This window comes from Pseudorca crassidens, chromosome 13 (assembly GCF_039906515.1).
Source record: "Pseudorca crassidens isolate mPseCra1 chromosome 13, mPseCra1.hap1, whole genome shotgun sequence".
NCBI classification, from domain to species: Eukaryota; Metazoa; Chordata; class Mammalia; order Artiodactyla; family Delphinidae; genus Pseudorca; species Pseudorca crassidens.
This window is the reverse complement of record NC_090308.1, coordinates 8,306,204-8,323,244: the sequence shown is the minus strand read 5'-3', so window position 1 is coordinate 8,323,244 and position 17,041 is coordinate 8,306,204. Positions and strand designations below refer to the sequence as shown.

Here is a 17,041-nt window from a genome sequence, read left to right as displayed (position 1 = left end):
TAAACCATATGTTTCAGAGCCGGGGGTAGTGTACTTTGTGCTGGTTACTGCAGAAAACAACAGTGGAGTGAGCCGTCCAGTTTACAGAGCTGAAAGCCTGCCTGGTAAGTCTTATCTAGAATTGGAGGCTGTATTTTTGTGACTTAGATTGGGAGATTCTTTGCTTCATCAGGTCAATACAAATCTAGAATCATTAAAGAGTTCCCAAACAAGAAATTTTTAGACTTGTATGGCAAGCTGAAAGATTGAAAACTAGGAGAGATTTATCCCTTCTTTTAAAATAATTTTGATGTAGGTTATTAGCGTATTGTCTTAAATTTCAGAGTACTCATTAGAGTAAACTATGTATAAAAGACCAAAAATGTGTGTTGTCCATACAGGTTAGGGGCCTAGTCACTCGTATGGCCTGAGCAGATCCTTTGGAAGATTGTTGAAGAGACCATTGAAATATGCGTTTAGGGATGCACTGAAATGTGGGCAATACAACAGTCCTCCTTTCTAACGATCAAGTTACATTTTCCTAATTTAGGAGGTGAATGGATCAAGATTGATGGTTTTCCCATTAAGGGTCCAGGACCATTTAATGAAACCGTCACAGGTACTATTTGCTCATTCGGTTCATGTCTTCACCGAAGCACCATCTCAAAAGAGGGCCGTGCTTCTGTCACACACACATGTGCTCACAAACCTTCATCCGGTCCCCATCGCTAAACTAACACACATGCCGCACGGTTTTGGTCGATCTGCCCTGCACCGGATGGACCAGACTGCAGCCAGTCTGCAGTCGGCACTCCTCACTGCTCTTTCATGTTCTGGTGTGGGGGCATGTCTTCGTCTACATCTGGGGATGCTGTTGTGCTGTTAGCAGGCAAATATGGCGGTTGAGATGGCAGTCCTGGCCCGATGAGGATATTTGCACCTCTTCTACCTGTGGATGCAGAAATGAATGGGGCCCACCAAACAGTGGCCTTGATTGGCTGACATTGCTACATCAAGGCTTTCTCTCTTTTCTTATCCATGGGCTATCTTGTGATATGTTAGATAACCTGCCTTCCATCTCAGCTCCATATTTGTATATATGTGTGTTTTATCATTTGGATGTTGATGTTGTCTGGCCATATTGTTTTACTTGTTGGGAGACGTGTTGACATTTCCTGTGTGCTTCATGAATATATTTGATTCATGGTTAAACAATAATGCAAAATGAAAGCAGTTATTTCAGAGTGTGGTTGGGTGATATCCCAAAGGCAGTGTGGCAAGGAACAGTGTTTTTAAATACATCGATCTGGTATTGTTGTTGAGAGGAAGGTGAGTATGTGGAAACCAATGACCCTAATCTGCTTCTCAGGTCAGATTTGATGGGTGTAGGCAGTTTTCAAAGTCCGCTTTAGACAAAAGGAGAGTGGAAGAACAAAGCCACCAGAAAAGGAAACTGGATTTCTAGGAAAGGTGATATGTTCTTGTTTAAATACGTTGGATGTGAGGGGATGTAGTGGCGATGTCTTATAGGTGATTGGAGATGAGGGCCTGAAAATTGGAAGAGAGAAGCAAGAGGTAGGTATGGGTTTAGGAGTCAAGCTGTAGAGGGAGAACTAAAGCAGGGAGAGTGATGAGTGGGTGAGAATTAGGAGAGACAAGAGTAGAAGCCAAGGATCAAACCTTGGAAGACATTGACAGTACAAGAGTCAAGAAGGTAGTAGTACACCTAGAAAATGTGCAAAATAGGAAAGGATGTTTATTTCAGAGGTTGTCTTCCCCTAAAGATACACGTGTAAACATTCACAGGCACACATAAACCTTTTACTGACAGAGGTACTGTGCCTTGTATTTGAATTTTATACTTTGTATTTTAAATAACCATTTTATTTTTATCATCTTCCTGATAGAGTTTTCTGAATGGCAGTTTTAGAACAAGTAATTTCCTTACTTTTTCTTAAGTAGTTAATTTCTTATGCCTTCTTTAATAGAAACAGGCGTGTGTGTGAGAGTGGGTGTGTGTGTCCTTTCTGAGTAAGCACATGTGACAGAAACCCTGGGAACTGGGAACCACAGACAATCATGCTCCAGCTCACTCTTGGTTTTATGGACTGTGAGATCCTTTAACCTGTCTCTGCAGGAGCCTCTGTAGGCCCTAGTTGCCAAAGAACGCTCTGCTATAATACATAACACTGTATTTGCCATACATTATGTTAATAAAGATGCTGGAAGAAATTGCTAGCCAAAACCTTTTGCAGTATATGATACAAAGCAGAACTTAAAAAAAATGCATATATAGAATGCATAGACTTGGTTACAGTGCTCCAGAAAAGAATTACATTTCATTGTTAATGAAAAAAAAAATAATTTATGGGAAATTATCAATAAGGGATCAACATGCATCTGTACCTTTTTTAATATGGCCTGGGAAATATGCTATGCTATTTTTCTGAGGAAATTGTTAATATATGATAATCCTGTTAAACAAAAGAAGTACTATTCTGAATTCCAGGTATCTTCATGCAAAGGAAGGGATTTGTCCTAGAAACGCAGACATTAGCATCTGCACCTGGTGTGAGGCCCCAGGGGTTGGCTCTAGTGCTTTGATCAGTAATACCTCACGTTCTTCCGGTGTTTATTTGAAACCAGAGGAAAATCCGTTCTTTTATTCTGCTGGAAACAGTGGTTTCAGTTCAGATTTCAGAAGGCCTCCTTTGCTGGCTGGAATCTATCTTCACCTCATGGTCTTTACTTAAAAACAGGACTTTAATTATTTAATTCATTCATTCAGGGCCTGCGGCTTTCCAGGCAGAGTTCTGGGTGCAAAAGACGCCACAGTGAATAAGATAGACAAGGGCCTTAATGGCCTTAACGAAGACTGCGTTCTAGTGGGAAAGAAAGACAGTAAACCTATAAGCAAAAAGTAACGCATACAACCTGTATGAGTTTGGTAGGGATGCCATAACAAAATATCGCTGACTGGTTACCTTAAACAATAGATGTTTATCTTCTCACAGTTCTAGAGTCTGGAAGTCCAAGATCAAGGTGTCAGCAGATTTGATTTCTCCTCACATGTCAGCGGATTTGTCTCTCTTTGGCTTATCTTCCCTCTGTGGGCATGCATCCTGGGTATCTTTGTCCAAATTTTTGCTCCTTCTAAGGACACCAGTCAGATGGGATCAGGGCCACCTGAGTAATAACCTCATTTTAACTTGATCACTTCTTAATAGGCCCAGTCTCCAAACACAGTCACATTCTGAGGTAACTAGGGTTTAGGTCTTAAACATAAAAATTTGGGGGGTGGGGAGACACAAAATTTAGCCCGTAGCATAATCATAAATTCTTTGAAAAACCAGCAGCGCTGTGAAATAGGACAAGCAGGGTGGCGGAGCCTGGGGGGTGCCAGTAAGATGGCTGAGAGCCTATGAGGACTGTCTGAGAAGCCACAAGAGGGGAGGAAAAGCGTGCAGGGAGTCCTGGAGGTGGGCTGGACCTGAGTGGTTCTCAGATGGTCACTCAAGCAAATGTGGACACTCTCAGGACTCAGAAAATGATAGGACCAAGCAAAACTGCAACTCTAGGGCAGAAGTTTAGACTTCCTCTTCGGGTAGCTCATCGCATATCTTTTTGTTAGAAAGTGTTCTTAGTATGTAAATGTGAAACCTCTCCTGTTGAGTTGTAAACCCACCTGCCTTTGCTTTGTCCCAGGGAAGAGATGCTGCAAGTCCCTTCACTTATTGGAATCCTATTATTTAGTTTTCCTGCAGACTTTTCTGAAGTTGTTTTAGCTTTTTTCCTGTGACGGGATCTGGGTAATCTGCTCTGTGCAGAACCAGGCACTGGGAGTCAGAATGAGGACCACGGTCCAGGATGAGGACCACGGTCCACCTCTGCTTCCAGCCAGCCCGGGGCCTCAGAGGACAATTCATCTGCTCTCACTAGCTCTTCAGCTGGGAAATTTTAGCTCTCAGTAGGATCACATGTATTTTTAATAATGTTATGGTTTTCTAACAACCTAGTCCTTTGTGCTTTCCTTAAGCTATGGTGCCCAAACTAGACATAAAATAGAAGTCATATTGATGCCTCATATTTTCTTTACATTATACTTAGTTCATGAAGCTTACCTTTTTTTTTTTTTTTTACAGTTAAATTATAGCTCAGAGTCAAGTTCAGCACAGAGTTCACAATTCTCTTAGGCCATTTCCAACCAACACTGGCATGATACCTGTGGTCCAGCCATTACTTTGCTCATCACAGTCACCCCCTGATCCCCAGGTTGCTCCCTGAATCCAGATAGCTTGAGGGCACTTAGCTTATTGTGCGCCTTGCCACACCTATGTCCTGGACTGCATCCACCTCCGTGACAATGGTCCCTTTGATAGTCTCACTCCTGTCACTGAAGATGAAGTTGCTCCCCTCCACAATCTAGAGTCATGAAATTCCCCATCATCTCACTTCTTCAGTGCCCTCATGTCAGAAGCTTGTTTCAGATCCAATCAGGCTTTGGGTCTGTAGACCCTTCCCCTTTCCAGAGTCCAGAAGCCGTCTCCTGGCTCCTTTCTTGCTTAGTTTATCTGGGTCCCCAGCATTTCAGCCGCACTCGTGTCAGCATGGCCATATGCCAGACACCCCCTCCCCCCAGCTCTCTGGTTTTCCCTCCTGCGTGCTAACTGCTGAGCCTTGTGGGAGAAATAAAGAGCTAAGCTGGTATGCATTGTGACAACTTCTTATAGCTGGTTTTCTAACTTCATCTGGGCCCTCGGCTCTGCTCGGCAATGATTTGTCCTTACTCAGTTTCCTTTCTTTCTCTCACAGTGGCTAGTCCAAAATTTGGCCACTTTCTTCAGGCTCCTTACCCCACCTGCCTTCCTATCACTTCTAGCAAGTAACCTTGTTTCCTGCCTCCCTGGGAAGTAAAGGTCATCAGGGTGACATCTCTTGTCTTCCCCCTCTTGACTTCTAAGCCTTCACGGCTCCCTTCCCTCCTCCTGGCTCTGAGGAAAGTTTGCTGTTCTCTTTCAGGCTGACTTGAGACACGGAAAGCTTCTTTGCAAGCGTGGTTAGACCCGAGGGCTGTTCTGGGGTCGGATTCAACTTTGGAGCCTCCCCTCCCCCATAGGAGCTGGCTCAAAAGCTGATTGGAACAGGTGTCAAATTATTTGACGCTGAAACAGTGAAACTATGAAACCCCGAAAACCAAAGCTTGGCCTCTTCCCTTTCTTCCCTGGCACTCCTTTCATAGGAAATGTCTGTGGACATATCAGGAGGGCATGCCCCGAGCATGCGTTTTGGTCTTTTCTATCAGTAGTTCATCAAAATGAGCACCCATCTCCAGGTGCATTTTCTTGCTAGTTTGTTTATATAGATGTGACTGATGTGGAATTTGAAAATTCTAACCCATTGTCTTGAGATGGGCTCCTTCCCTAATCTCTTAACTTAGAGCATAATTAACCCATCAAACCGTAATCGTCTCCACTGCACTGTTGCAGCCCAGACTCAGGCTCAGCCAACAGTGAGAGCTGACCTTCTGAGCCCCTCAGACATACAATGATGGGGCTCCCCAGGAAGGCTCCAGGCTCTGTTCTAAGAAGCTTCTCAGGTTCTAAGCTTCCTTCTAAGGTTCTAGGGTTCCTTTCAGCTTTGAAATGTCATGAATTAATGACACTAAGGCACTTTGAATGAGTGATCCTAAGCTCTGCAAGCAGTTGGGAAGCATTCCTGAGAAATGGCTGTTTCCCTTAGTCTCCACCCTACTTGGAGTGTCTTAGGTCAGCAAATCCAGGAAGCGTATTAGCCAAGGAAGAAACACTGAATTATAGTTTCTGGGTGTTGGGGTGGTGACTGAATGCACAAGGGTGCCCAGGATAAAGAACTGTCTCCAGTGATACGCTGGAAGTGGCGCCCTCCCCTTCTCTGGCTGCAAATGGCAGGCGTTCTGCCAAGTGAGCCAAGGAGACGGTCGTGGTAACTCACTTAAACTGATGTGTGTGTGTATGACTCTGGGAGAGAGTAGCCTGGGTGGTGCAGCAATAGGCGAACCACAGACAGCACTGCCGCCCTGGGCAGTCGTCAGATAATCCTGGAGCCAGATCCCGGGGCTGCTGAGCGTTGGACTTGAGCTTTAAGTGTAGCCCAGTTCAAACTTTTTAATTATGAATCAAAGACTGTCCTCTTTGCACGCACTGGTTTCAATTTAACAATTCTTTGGCCCACAGGGAATTAATACTGTCTGTGACATTATATTTTCAGTAGCTCTCTCATGCAATTATTAGTGTTTTTTTAAGTGTGCAATGCACAGGGCAGACCTGGTTTGTGGTTCCTGGTCTGGGTGGTGAGCTCTTCTGGGGCAGGGCAAAATGATTTACTCATCTTTGTATCTCCAGAGCCTGGGCCAAGCGCACAGTATGTGCTCAGGACATGTTTGTCGAGTGAAGTGAATTTGGAGGCGGCGTCTTCTCCACACCTGTGCTCTGGAGGACGTGCAGTGTGTCAGGAGGTCGGGCACCCCCGTCCCGTTTAGCTGCTGGCTCTGGGGCTGGCCCCGGGCAGGCCACTTTGCCGTCACTTTGCGGTGCTGTCATTAGTCAGAGATCCTAGTTCTTTGCCCCCCCCCCCCCCCCCCCCCGTTTCTTGGCGGGGCCTGGGGGAAGGATGGCGTTGAATGCATTTGGAGATTGGAGTTCCTCAGGGCTGGCTGCTCTGTGAAGACACAGTCAGATCCACCTGCTGCGGGGTTACCTCTCTCCACGTTCATCCTGGGGCTCAGGCCTCTATGTGAGGGCCTGTTTCAAAGCCGCCTCTCACATCAGAATGGTTAGACTTCACCAGCCTTAGAGGTTGTTCTTTAATCATAAAAAGTAGGCAGTAGAGGCTTGTGTGCAGAGCTGTTGAACGTCATTTAGCCAGACGTTCTTGGGTGGGAACTCGGGAGTCTCAGCCCAAACAAGAATGCCATGGGAAGGACTCAGCGCCGGCCAGCTGCCCGGAAGAGGCAGCAGTGGTGAGCAGCCTTCCAGGACAGCAGGGCTGAAACCCACATTTTGCGGTGTTTCATCTCCATGTCTACACTGATGAGTGTCAATATCTGTGCACAGATTTTCCCTTCAGTGAACTGTTAGGAAACGAGCGACTGTGAGCGAGGCCCTTCCCCCCATGGACGGGCGCGTATTTCAGAGGCTCGTGAGTGGCTGCTTCGAGTGGGTGGGGCAGGGGCTGTGGACTGCTGGGGAGATGAACTGTCCCCACTGTCCCCACGTGTGTGGCCTTGAATGGAATGTCGGCCGTCCTTGCCATCAAGTCTTAGAGGAACCTGCAGTAGTTAATAAACCTACCGGCCCGATAAGGCCAGCGTCTTGGGGGCTGGATGCCACTTTCTGACTGCGTATCTGTCACCGGCTTTTCTTTCGACGTCTGAGTGAAAAAGAGGGTGGGAGGGGCAGTGACATCACTGAAGAGGGTTGCAGCTTCTCATACAGGCTCCCTGCAAAGGAAGCTGTCAGTCCTGAAGGAAAGCACTTTCTTATCTCAGTTGTCAACCTATTCATATATTGTAACGGGATCTTTCATTTGCATGTTGGAGAGTGCTAAAAATTGAAATAATGAATAGGAAAAAGGTCTTTCACACCCAGGAAACAACTGCATTGCTGAGTATCCTACTCCCAAATGAAACAAATGCAGAAGAGCTTTAGACTAAAACAAACCAAACCAGAAAAAAGCTTTGAATAATTTTTCTTAGAATTTTTAACACCCCTTCCTCTTAGCTTACATTGACCAGCAGGCTCTGTGTCCTCTGTGAGGTGAGGAAATGCTAGATGTCCACATTTCAGCCGTTAAGGAGCTCAGGAGAGGATGATTGCCTCCTTTGCTTTCTGTGGCCCTCTTGAGTCCTCAGGAAGTGTGGCTGAGAACTGAAGCACCACCAGATGGGCCCAGCAGATGCTTCTAATGATGTGTTTTCACATCCCTCGTGGAGGAAGCTTTGCAGCGGGTCACCTGCAGGAGGTCCCCGTCCTTCCTTCCACCCTGAGTCAGGTGAGGCTGGGCCAGGGATGGGGAGTGAGTGAGCTGGGCCCAGGCAGGTGGCTGAGCACGTCGGCAACTGTGTCACTGTTCCAGGCTTGTAGTTGAGCCACTGCCCTGAGTAGGACACAGAGACCTTAGCTCTGCCTTCGTGGTGGTGGAGAAAAATTATTGGTTTAACGTAGGGAGAGACGCCCCTCAAAGGGCTTATGATCTGTAAGACTGAGGGATGTGTCCATGCAAACAGTTATAGGACTGCCGATTTCTTGTTCTGGTCGTAGAGCACGGCTTCGTCGCCAACTTGTGCAGAGTTTGCCTGTGTCGTTAATGTCCTGCTGGCTGCCATCGTGGGGCGACCTGGCCTTTGCAGCCTCAGTCCTGTGCGGTGACATTGATGGTGTAATTTTCACTGATATTCATAGCACCACTGGGGTCAGAGTCAGCCACTGATTGGCATTTTTGGATGACATCCTGAAGCTGCTGACGTACTGGTCATTCTTGGGGCTTCTCATACTGGGTTCTCAGAACTCGGGAGAACGTGGCACTGCCAGGAGTCCAGGAAGGCATGAGGTAAACGACGCAGATCCGACGGCTAGTGGTTTCTTGATGGCCGGTTATTTAAAATGTTATTTTTGACTTTAAAACAGACACCAAAATATTATAGAGTAGTCTATAAAATTCAAATGCAATTTTGGGATAAAACCGAGATTGGGGCTGAATTGCCACGCTCCAGGCTTCTGGGGGTTGAGCTCATTTTCTCTGCTGTTACATAAACCTTGGTGAAGCATCTGAGGAGCTCTGTTCAGTGGTAAAGTGAGCCAGCACTTTTGTGAAACAAACAGCCGAACAAAACAACATGGTTGGAGTGGAGCGGTCCCGGGTTGGCTGAAGCATTTGCTTTGTTTCTGAGACAGTCCTGCTGGATTTTGTGGACCCCACTGGCCTGTGGGGTTGGCCTCTAACTGCACCGTCCCTTTCTATACCCGATGTTGAGGAGGATTCCCTGTGGCTTCCTCATCTGGGGACAGCCTGGCTGTCCCCGCGTGGTCCTAGGAAGCAGGAAAGAGGAGTCTCTGTGAAACCTGGACGGGGGGCGGCAGAAATCTTAAACCGAGGGCACTTGGGTTTGTCTGTATTGAAAGTTAGTTTTAAATGCTTTATAAAAGGCTTCCCCAATCCTTAACATGATTCGTAATTGACATTGATCAGCTCGGGGGAGATCAAGGTTTTTTGGTTTTTTTTTTTTCTTTCAAGACCTTCTCTCTTCTCCCAACCCCTCAAAAAGCAGCAGCGATGGACTGACTCCAGACGATGGTTTAGGGGTGCTGCTCTGGTGTCTCTGAAGGACGCTGAGATGCGTGCCTGTCACACGCATTCTCCCCTTGGTGTCCACAGTGCCTCCCGGGATGAGTCAGGCAGCCAGGCCACTGGGGTAGCTGACCAAGTACTTGGCTTTTCGTCAGATGGTCGCTCCTCGGAGACGGAAACACGGATGAATGTAAGGGGACTAGTGTGATGAGTGGATCCTGACGGAACAGATGGACCCAACTTCCCTGAAGAGCAGCCAGGCCCTTGGGAAGGAGCTTGGCTGGCATCTTCTGAAGCAGGGGTACCCACGGCATGAAAGTCTTAGGTGGTGATGCCTGCCTCTGCAGACCCGTCCTTCACCAGAGGTGTCTGAGAAGCACCAAGGGGGCCCTCGTCCCGGACGGGCGCCACGCTTATGCCACAGCGTGCTGCTGGCGACGCCAGCCCTGCAGCCACCGTGAGTTTCGGAATAACAGTGCAGGGAACCAGGGCAACAACTCCGACAGACCTGGGCTCCGATGCCAGCTTAGTGCCTCTTGCTGCCCGGCTTCAAGATTCTCCCTTAATCTTCCTGAACCTCGCTTTTATTGTCTGTCAGTGGGGTGTTTATTGGGTTATTGTGAGGGTGCTTGTCAAATGACTTACGTCGTAGGGATCCGATAGATTAGGAAGGTTGGTGATGCTCTGACAGACGCTATTCCAAAATGAAGCCACGAGGTTTCCTTTCTCCTTGTTAAACAGCTGGGCCTGTCCGAGTAGACAACAAGTCGGTACGTCGTTCAATGTACTGAGGTCCTGCAGAGCTTTGGGACTCATCAGAGGTGTTGCAGGAGGATTATGTCAGAATTCAGCCAGGAAGAAGGAGCCCTTGGCAGACAGAGGCTGTGAGGTGTTGCTGACCCGCCCCCGTGTCGGGGGGGGCAGGGGACCCAGACTCACATTGAGGGCAGCAAAGCACGTGTCTCTCTCCTCCGGCTGAGACAGCTCATGTCACCCCCTCTAACGCATCTTCCCTCCCCCTCTCCTGCCCCCTCTCCACTTCCTAATCATGCTTATTCATCAAAAGCACATACAAGCTCTGGAATCTCACCCAGACAGATAGACGTGGGGGGGTGTTTTCACAAGCCCTCAGGTGTTCCGATGCACAATGCCGCCTGAGGACGGCGCCTCGCGGCCGGAATCCTGCCCACCCTCCGACCAGTGTCTCTGGTGGCCTTGAGGTCTGCTGCTTGGGGGGGCCGGGGAGGCTGCCTGGGGCAGAGGCTGGGCAAGTGGAAGGCCAGTGGGCACCCCGGCATGAGGATAAGGGCCATCTTCTCAAAGCTTGGAGGTCAGCACAGTGGGAGTCAGGTTGGTCCGTAAGTGGGACAGACCACTTACTCTGCGAAGCTCTAGACTGAGTGATCCCTCACATTCTCCTGGAAAACGAGAATGTCCTGCTAGCTGAGACCAGGCTGGGGAAAGCGGTCCCAGACAGCGGTGGCCGTGTACTTTTATGCCAACGAAGAGGAGGCATCTGCTCAGAGTGATTGGTAACTGAGATGCTGATGAGGGCAATGAACAGTGCTTTCTATTTATGGTGCAAAAAAGTCACCTGGATGGAGACAGCCTCATATTTTAGAGGCTTTGGCAGTAAGTCCGTCTCTTTTGCTCACGTCTGGTTCTTTGGAACCCATTTTTTTAGTGCCCACTGTGTGTCAGCCATCACGAAAGGCTTTGTGATACACCCACAGCTCACTTTCCGGAAGGAGCCACCCACCCATCCACTGAATCTGATAAATGGGCGATTTCATTTTTATCGCGACCACAAACACAACAGGCACTGTGTGCTTGATAGATGCCAGTACGATGTGAAATGCTTTACGTGGACTCGATTACAAAACCCAGTGTGCTGGACACTAGTTTACAGAGGGGGAAATTGAGGTTCGGGGAGGATTCTCAAAATCACACAGGCAGTGAGAGGTACACTCAGATTCAGACCCCTACTTCTGAGCCTGTGGAAGCCCAATTGAGAAACGACACGTTTAACGAAGGCTTGAATTGTAAACGGGCAAAGCGTCATGTTGAATTTTGGATTTTTTTCTTTGTGATAAAACAGATTTTAATTCCCTCCAATTTCAGAATTCTTGCCAGTTTGCATAGCTGGCGATACAAATCGGGAGAGACATTCTTCTATTTATTTATTTTTATACATACATTTATTTATGGCTGTGTTGGGTCTTCGTTGCTGCGCGCGGCCTTTCTCTGGTTGTGGTGAGCGGGGGCTACTCTTCGTTGCGGTGCGCGGGCTTCTCATTACTGTGGCTTCTCTTGTTGCGGAGCATGGGCTCTAGGTGCACAGGCCTCAGAAGTTGTGGCGTGTGGACTCAGTAGTTGCGGCTCGCGGGCTGTAGAGCACAGGCTCAGTAGGTGTGGCGCATGGGCTTAGTTGCTCCGCGGCATGTGGGATCTTCCCGGACCAGGGCTAGAACCTGTGTCCCCTGCATTGGCAGGCGGATTCTTAACCACTGCGCCACCGTGGAAGTCCTGGGAGAGACGTCCTAATTGTGCCTGGCTTTTGGATACTTATCATAATCTACATGGCAATTGTTTCACCCAGCTGACCTGCCTAGTGGACGGTGTGTAATCACTGTAGGTCTTCTGTGATCGACCCGTTCTGTGGTTCCAGGATCTACCTGGTTATGTGGTACCCAGAGTGATGGACGGAGTCTGTCCTGCCAAGTTTAAAATACACTCGGCACTAGTGGATGTGAACTTGACTACTCTTGGCAATTGTGACTTCCTGTTTTCAAGATAAAAGATTTACAGGGATTTATTAGAAAAATTTCAGAAGACTTCTGTGAGGCTATCACATACGGTTTAGAGAAAACAGATAATCTCCTTGCAAGTGAATTTGAACCATATGAATAGTTTTTCTTCATGTGCGCATCAGCTTAAAAGAGGACTCCCAGATGATCTATAAAAGATCTATAAAAGCTGTTGAAAGTATGTATCACCAGAATTTTAAAGGAAGGAAAATTTGAAAGTACTTGAAAAAAATTGTGGTTGGCTTTTCTAAACTCAGAGATTTGAAGGATGGAGGGCTGTGTGTTGAGGGATGACATTGTCACCTCACTCTGGTTTCCAGAGTCAGCGGCCTCTGCGCAGTCTGGGGGCAGTTGTCTGGGACAGTCTTGGGGGAGGGGCCTTGTCTGGTTCCTTAGCTACCTGCTGAGTCTACTGTCTGATCCATCAAAAAAAAACGCATACACGCACGTGTAATGCCTACTGTGCAAGGCATTATGCTCTCACTCAGAAGGGGCCTGTCCAGCTCAGAACCCTTGTCCCACATTCATTAGCAGAAGAGGTTGGGTGTTTGGTGGGATGGCTCGTGGGTAAGGGGAGAGCATGAATGGAGGGGGCGTAGGTGGACAAGAAGGGAACTTGGCCTCAGTGGCTGAATTCAGGTCACTGCTTGGCACTTAGCCGTGTGGCCTTGGGTCTGTTACTTCACCTCTCGAACCTCAGTTTTCTTGTGGGGATTATGACATCGATCCTACTCACCTGGGAAATGTTGGAAGGACAATTAAAGTGAGCCACGCAAGAGCTCGTGACAAACTGGGAGGTTGTGTAGCGGATAGTCAGTGTGGCTGGTTGTACTGTAGCCTCAGCCCTGTTCCCAGAGCTTGCTCGGCAGGCCTCGCCTCGTCCTCGAACCCTGGAGTGGAGGGTTAGACAGCAGGCCGGAGCCTGGGGGAAAGCCTGCACAGTCCGAGGGGGTGGCATGGCCGACGTTCAGTGGGCCTGGCATGGGTCAGGGCCTCAGGCAAAAACCTGTGCCGTCTGGGACCAAGCTCCTTGTTCCTGGAAACACGCCTTTCTCCTCCTCAGGGACCCTGTCATTTGGGGGCATTCCAGTGGTCTTTTTCCTTATTACTGTTTGTTCAGAATTTTGCTATTGAGTGTCAGGGGCTGTTTGTCCTGGAGCCCAGCCCTACAACACTCCCCAAGGTCCCCCCGTAAAAGTGCGCTCTCCAAGGATGCTGGTTCCACCGTAAAATGGGAGGCTGGAAGGGTCCCAGGACAGGGGCAGAGCCGCAGAGCGGGGAATGCCATCTCTGGTCAGTAATTTATTTTTCAGCTGACTCCTGCGAGACCCATGCGTGTGTTTTCGGTAGCTTTGCCCATTTTGCTGGAGATCATCCCGGAAGTCCCACGCTGATGTGCTGCCTAACGCAAAGGACGGGAGCGTGGTTGTGTCCCACGGGGCTTTAGCACAGGAGCTGTGGAGGGCAGCCCTGAGGCCGGTCAAGTCGGTGACAGCAGCGTGGACACCCACCACGTTTACTGCTGCCGCTGGGGAGATAGGCTGTGGTAGCCAGGTGGGTTGGGGGGAAGCTGCCAGTCCCACTGGGAAAGCGAGCAGAGCCAATGGCCTGTGGCAGCCTGAACAGGAGTCATTTCTCACCCCCGCGTCACTGAGGTTCCCTCGAGGAGGTATGAGCTTTTCTTAAAAGTAAAGTAAGCATCGTATGTTGTTGGCAGAGATCGTTTTCACCTTATAGACTTTTTAAAAAACATAGCCCTGACCCCTGCCCAAAGCTGGACACTCTGGAACCAAACACCAGCCGCGAGGGGTTCACCTCGGAGGGGCCGTGGCATCACTCGTGAGAGGGGCTTCAGTTTTGTGGGTGGTGATAGTTTGTATTGGGGGCGCACGGAGTAAAACATGACTTAGAAGATGTAAAGAGAATGAAGCAAGGTTTTTTGCTTCCTTTAAAATTTCTTCTCTCAACCTCTAGCCCCCTGCTTATGGCTCATGTCAAGTTTATTTCATAACTTTGCATAAATCTGAAAATGACACAAACTCCATCCCTGAAAAGTTAAACTCGGTTGTGTATTTTGTTCTGAGGAATGCCCTCCAAAAATGTGCTAACTTCAAAAACCAAACCAAAGCTTCATTGAGACTAAACATGCTCCTCCTTTTCCAGATTTTGCTTTCCACAAATGGTTTTTACAAGATATTTTCCCTATTTATGTTTAAAAAACTATTCTTACCCTCGCCCCACACAAAGTCTGTTCAGCAGTGACACATGCTGATGGAGAAAATCCATGTCCACAGTCACCCACAACACTTAACAAGATTCGCCAGCCTGTACCTTTCTAGAAACACTGGATGTCACGTTGTTATGAGTATGTAACAAGAGATTCCCACTAGGAATGCATAAGAGTAATCAACTCATAGGATTAATAAAGGAACTCATTCGGTTCATCAATGCCGTGGCATTAATGACTTGGACTGTTGGTACTGAACGCTTTGGGCAAATTATTTTCTTTTGAATTAGAGCGATAAGCATATTTGTCATTTCTGTGGTTGCTTGGAGGTCCCTAATCTTTATAGAGGCTAGACCTTGAAATGGAGAGCCCACCCCTGAACTTGGAATAACACTGAAATTGTAGTATAACCCCAGCGAAAGTGGTTACACTCACATCACCAGGGTGCAAGACCAAGTTTTGTATAGTTAGTTCATTGACTACATTATTGGATTAAAAACAAAAAAAATCTCAGTAATCTCTACTTTGTGAACTGGGGAAAATATTTGTTGAACCGTTATACGGTATTCTCTCAGTAGCCTTTAGGAATGGCGGTGCCCAGTGACTGACTAGATAGCGCCAGCTAATATTCAAAAGGATATTCCTTTTGGTTCGATTCAAGACATTGGAGCCAGGTGTCTGGGTTTTCGGAATAACCATCTCCAATGGCTGTTTACTGTGCTATTGAAACTCAGTAACTCATGACATTTGTTTTTGTATTTTGTTTTAGTGTTGAAATGTTAGCTTAGGTGGGAATTTGCCAGTTTAATAAAATTAGTCAGAACTGATGGCGGGGTTGATATACGGAAACTCATTAGGTAACTGGATCCCCAGAAAGGGCTAGAATGTGGCCCACTGTCAGAACCAGGCAGTGTAGTTGTCACATGGTCCACAGCCCTTGTTCCCAAGCTTATCAGCTCTAAATTGATGTAAAAACAAAACGTTGAACACTAAGTATTGGCCACTGGAATGCCTTGCCTTGAGAATGTTAACAATGAGAGAGATTCTTTTTTTTTTTTTTTTTTTTAATTTGATTGTGCTGAGTCTCACTTGCGGCATGCCTATGGAATATAGTCCCCTGACCAGGGGTCAAACCCGGGCCCCCTGCATTGGGAGCACGGAGTCTTAACCACTGAGCCACCAGGGAAGTCCCTAGAGCGGTTCTTGAGATTTTCAGTTTAGTAAGAAGAGTTCTCTAAATGGATTCATTTAGCAGGAAGGCAACAACAGACATGGGGAATAGCAGCTGGGTTTGTCTGAAGGGGCAAGACTTGGACATGTAAGAGAAATTAAGATCAAGACCAGAGAGCGGTATTTAGTTCTTAGTGATTCACCATAAAGACAAGAAAAGCCCATTTTTTTTTTCAACTGTATAGTGGAAAAGCTTCCAGGAGGACAGTTAAAAATAGCATGAAAGTGTTTGCTATATTTCACGCTGACCTTTTGCTTTAATAGAAGATATATAGTTTTGGCTTTAAGGGGGCAAGAGGAAATAGATGAAAAGGAACATTGTAAAACATCCAAGATTTCTGGCTGGCAGTCTCACACACAGTATGTTTTCACTTTAAGTCCTTGAGATCTCTCCGTGTGCAGTGTGGGGAGGCACGTGGACACGGAGTGTTGATGCCCTTGGGGGAAGGATGTTCTTACGAGAACTGGTAACCAAAAATGGATGTTTTAAGCCCAACTGCTAATTGTGGTGGTCAGTCTTTGGATACGCTTTCCATCCTTGATGGTGAGCTCCAGGGTTTGCTGTTTAATGGTCTCTGTGTCATGTGCTCTTTAAGAAAAGGACGTGCCCAACAAGCCCTTGCGGGTCCGAGTCCGCTCCTCCAACGACCAGCTGTCCGTGGCGTGGAAGGCGCCTCACCTGTCTGGAGCTAAGAGTCCACGCAGATCACGGGGCTTCCTTCTGGGCTACGGAGAAAGTGGCCGGAAGATGAATTATGTTCCACTGACGAGGGATGAGCGAACACACGAAATTAAAAAGCTAGGTGAGTTTCATGTTCATTGCCATTCGACGTTTTAATGACGTTGGCTGTCATTTCAAGATTTTGAAGGCTGTTCGTGACAGAACGTCGTATTTCAGTTGTAACGTTCGTTTTCCAGGTATTACAGTTATTCAAAACCTCATTCTCTGTTCTATCCTCCGTCCATGCCTCCATTCTTTCCACCTTCTGTTAGTGGTGGGACAAGGCTGCCCAACAAGTGCCCTTCAGCGGCTTCCTGACCCAGTTGCACTGGGTCATTTTTCTGGATGTGAGGGGGCGGGGCTAATGCTTTCCCATCTCGGCTCTGCTCTCATCGTTTTGCTCTCTAAGCTGCATCTTAGATCCTGGGCTACTGGACCTCGCATCCCATCGAGATGAAATGTGGTGGCAGCTGATGGAGCCTGCGGACCCAGCCCGCCCTCCTTCCTCTTTGCAAACCCTGATCGGGTGAAGGAAGCATCAGAGCACAGGCCGTGGAGGCTGGGACCGGGAGAGGTTATGTGCTTGGTTGCTTGGTTCCAGGCCTGATCTCTGCTGGCCTTGCTCCTTGATAGGCCTGGACAGTGGACCCGGCCCACGCTCCCAGGGGCGCAGCAACGATCCCTCACGCCTGGCGCTTCCTTGGGGGTGGAGACACTGCAACACTCGTGCAACACTTCTGCTTTTCTCCCTTC

At 47.9% G+C, this 17,041-nt stretch overlaps 1 protein-coding gene across 4 annotated transcripts in view; it reads left to right on the top strand.

Moving 5' to 3' along the window:
- Positions 1 to 17,041, top strand: part of FNDC1 (fibronectin type III domain containing 1) — a 113,674-nt gene that overhangs the window by 45,158 nt on the left and 51,475 nt on the right. For 2 of the 4 annotated variants that reach the window (XM_067701628.1, XM_067701629.1), the window contains exon 2: positions 16,164 to 16,370. In XM_067701628.1, coding sequence (XP_067557729.1) covers positions 16,164 to 16,370 — 207 coding nt within the window. Of the gene's footprint in view, positions 1 to 17; positions 105 to 529; positions 599 to 16,163; positions 16,371 to 17,041 lie in introns of all 4 variants that reach the window. The other 2 variants (XM_067701626.1, XM_067701627.1) reach the window with 2 other exon arrangements.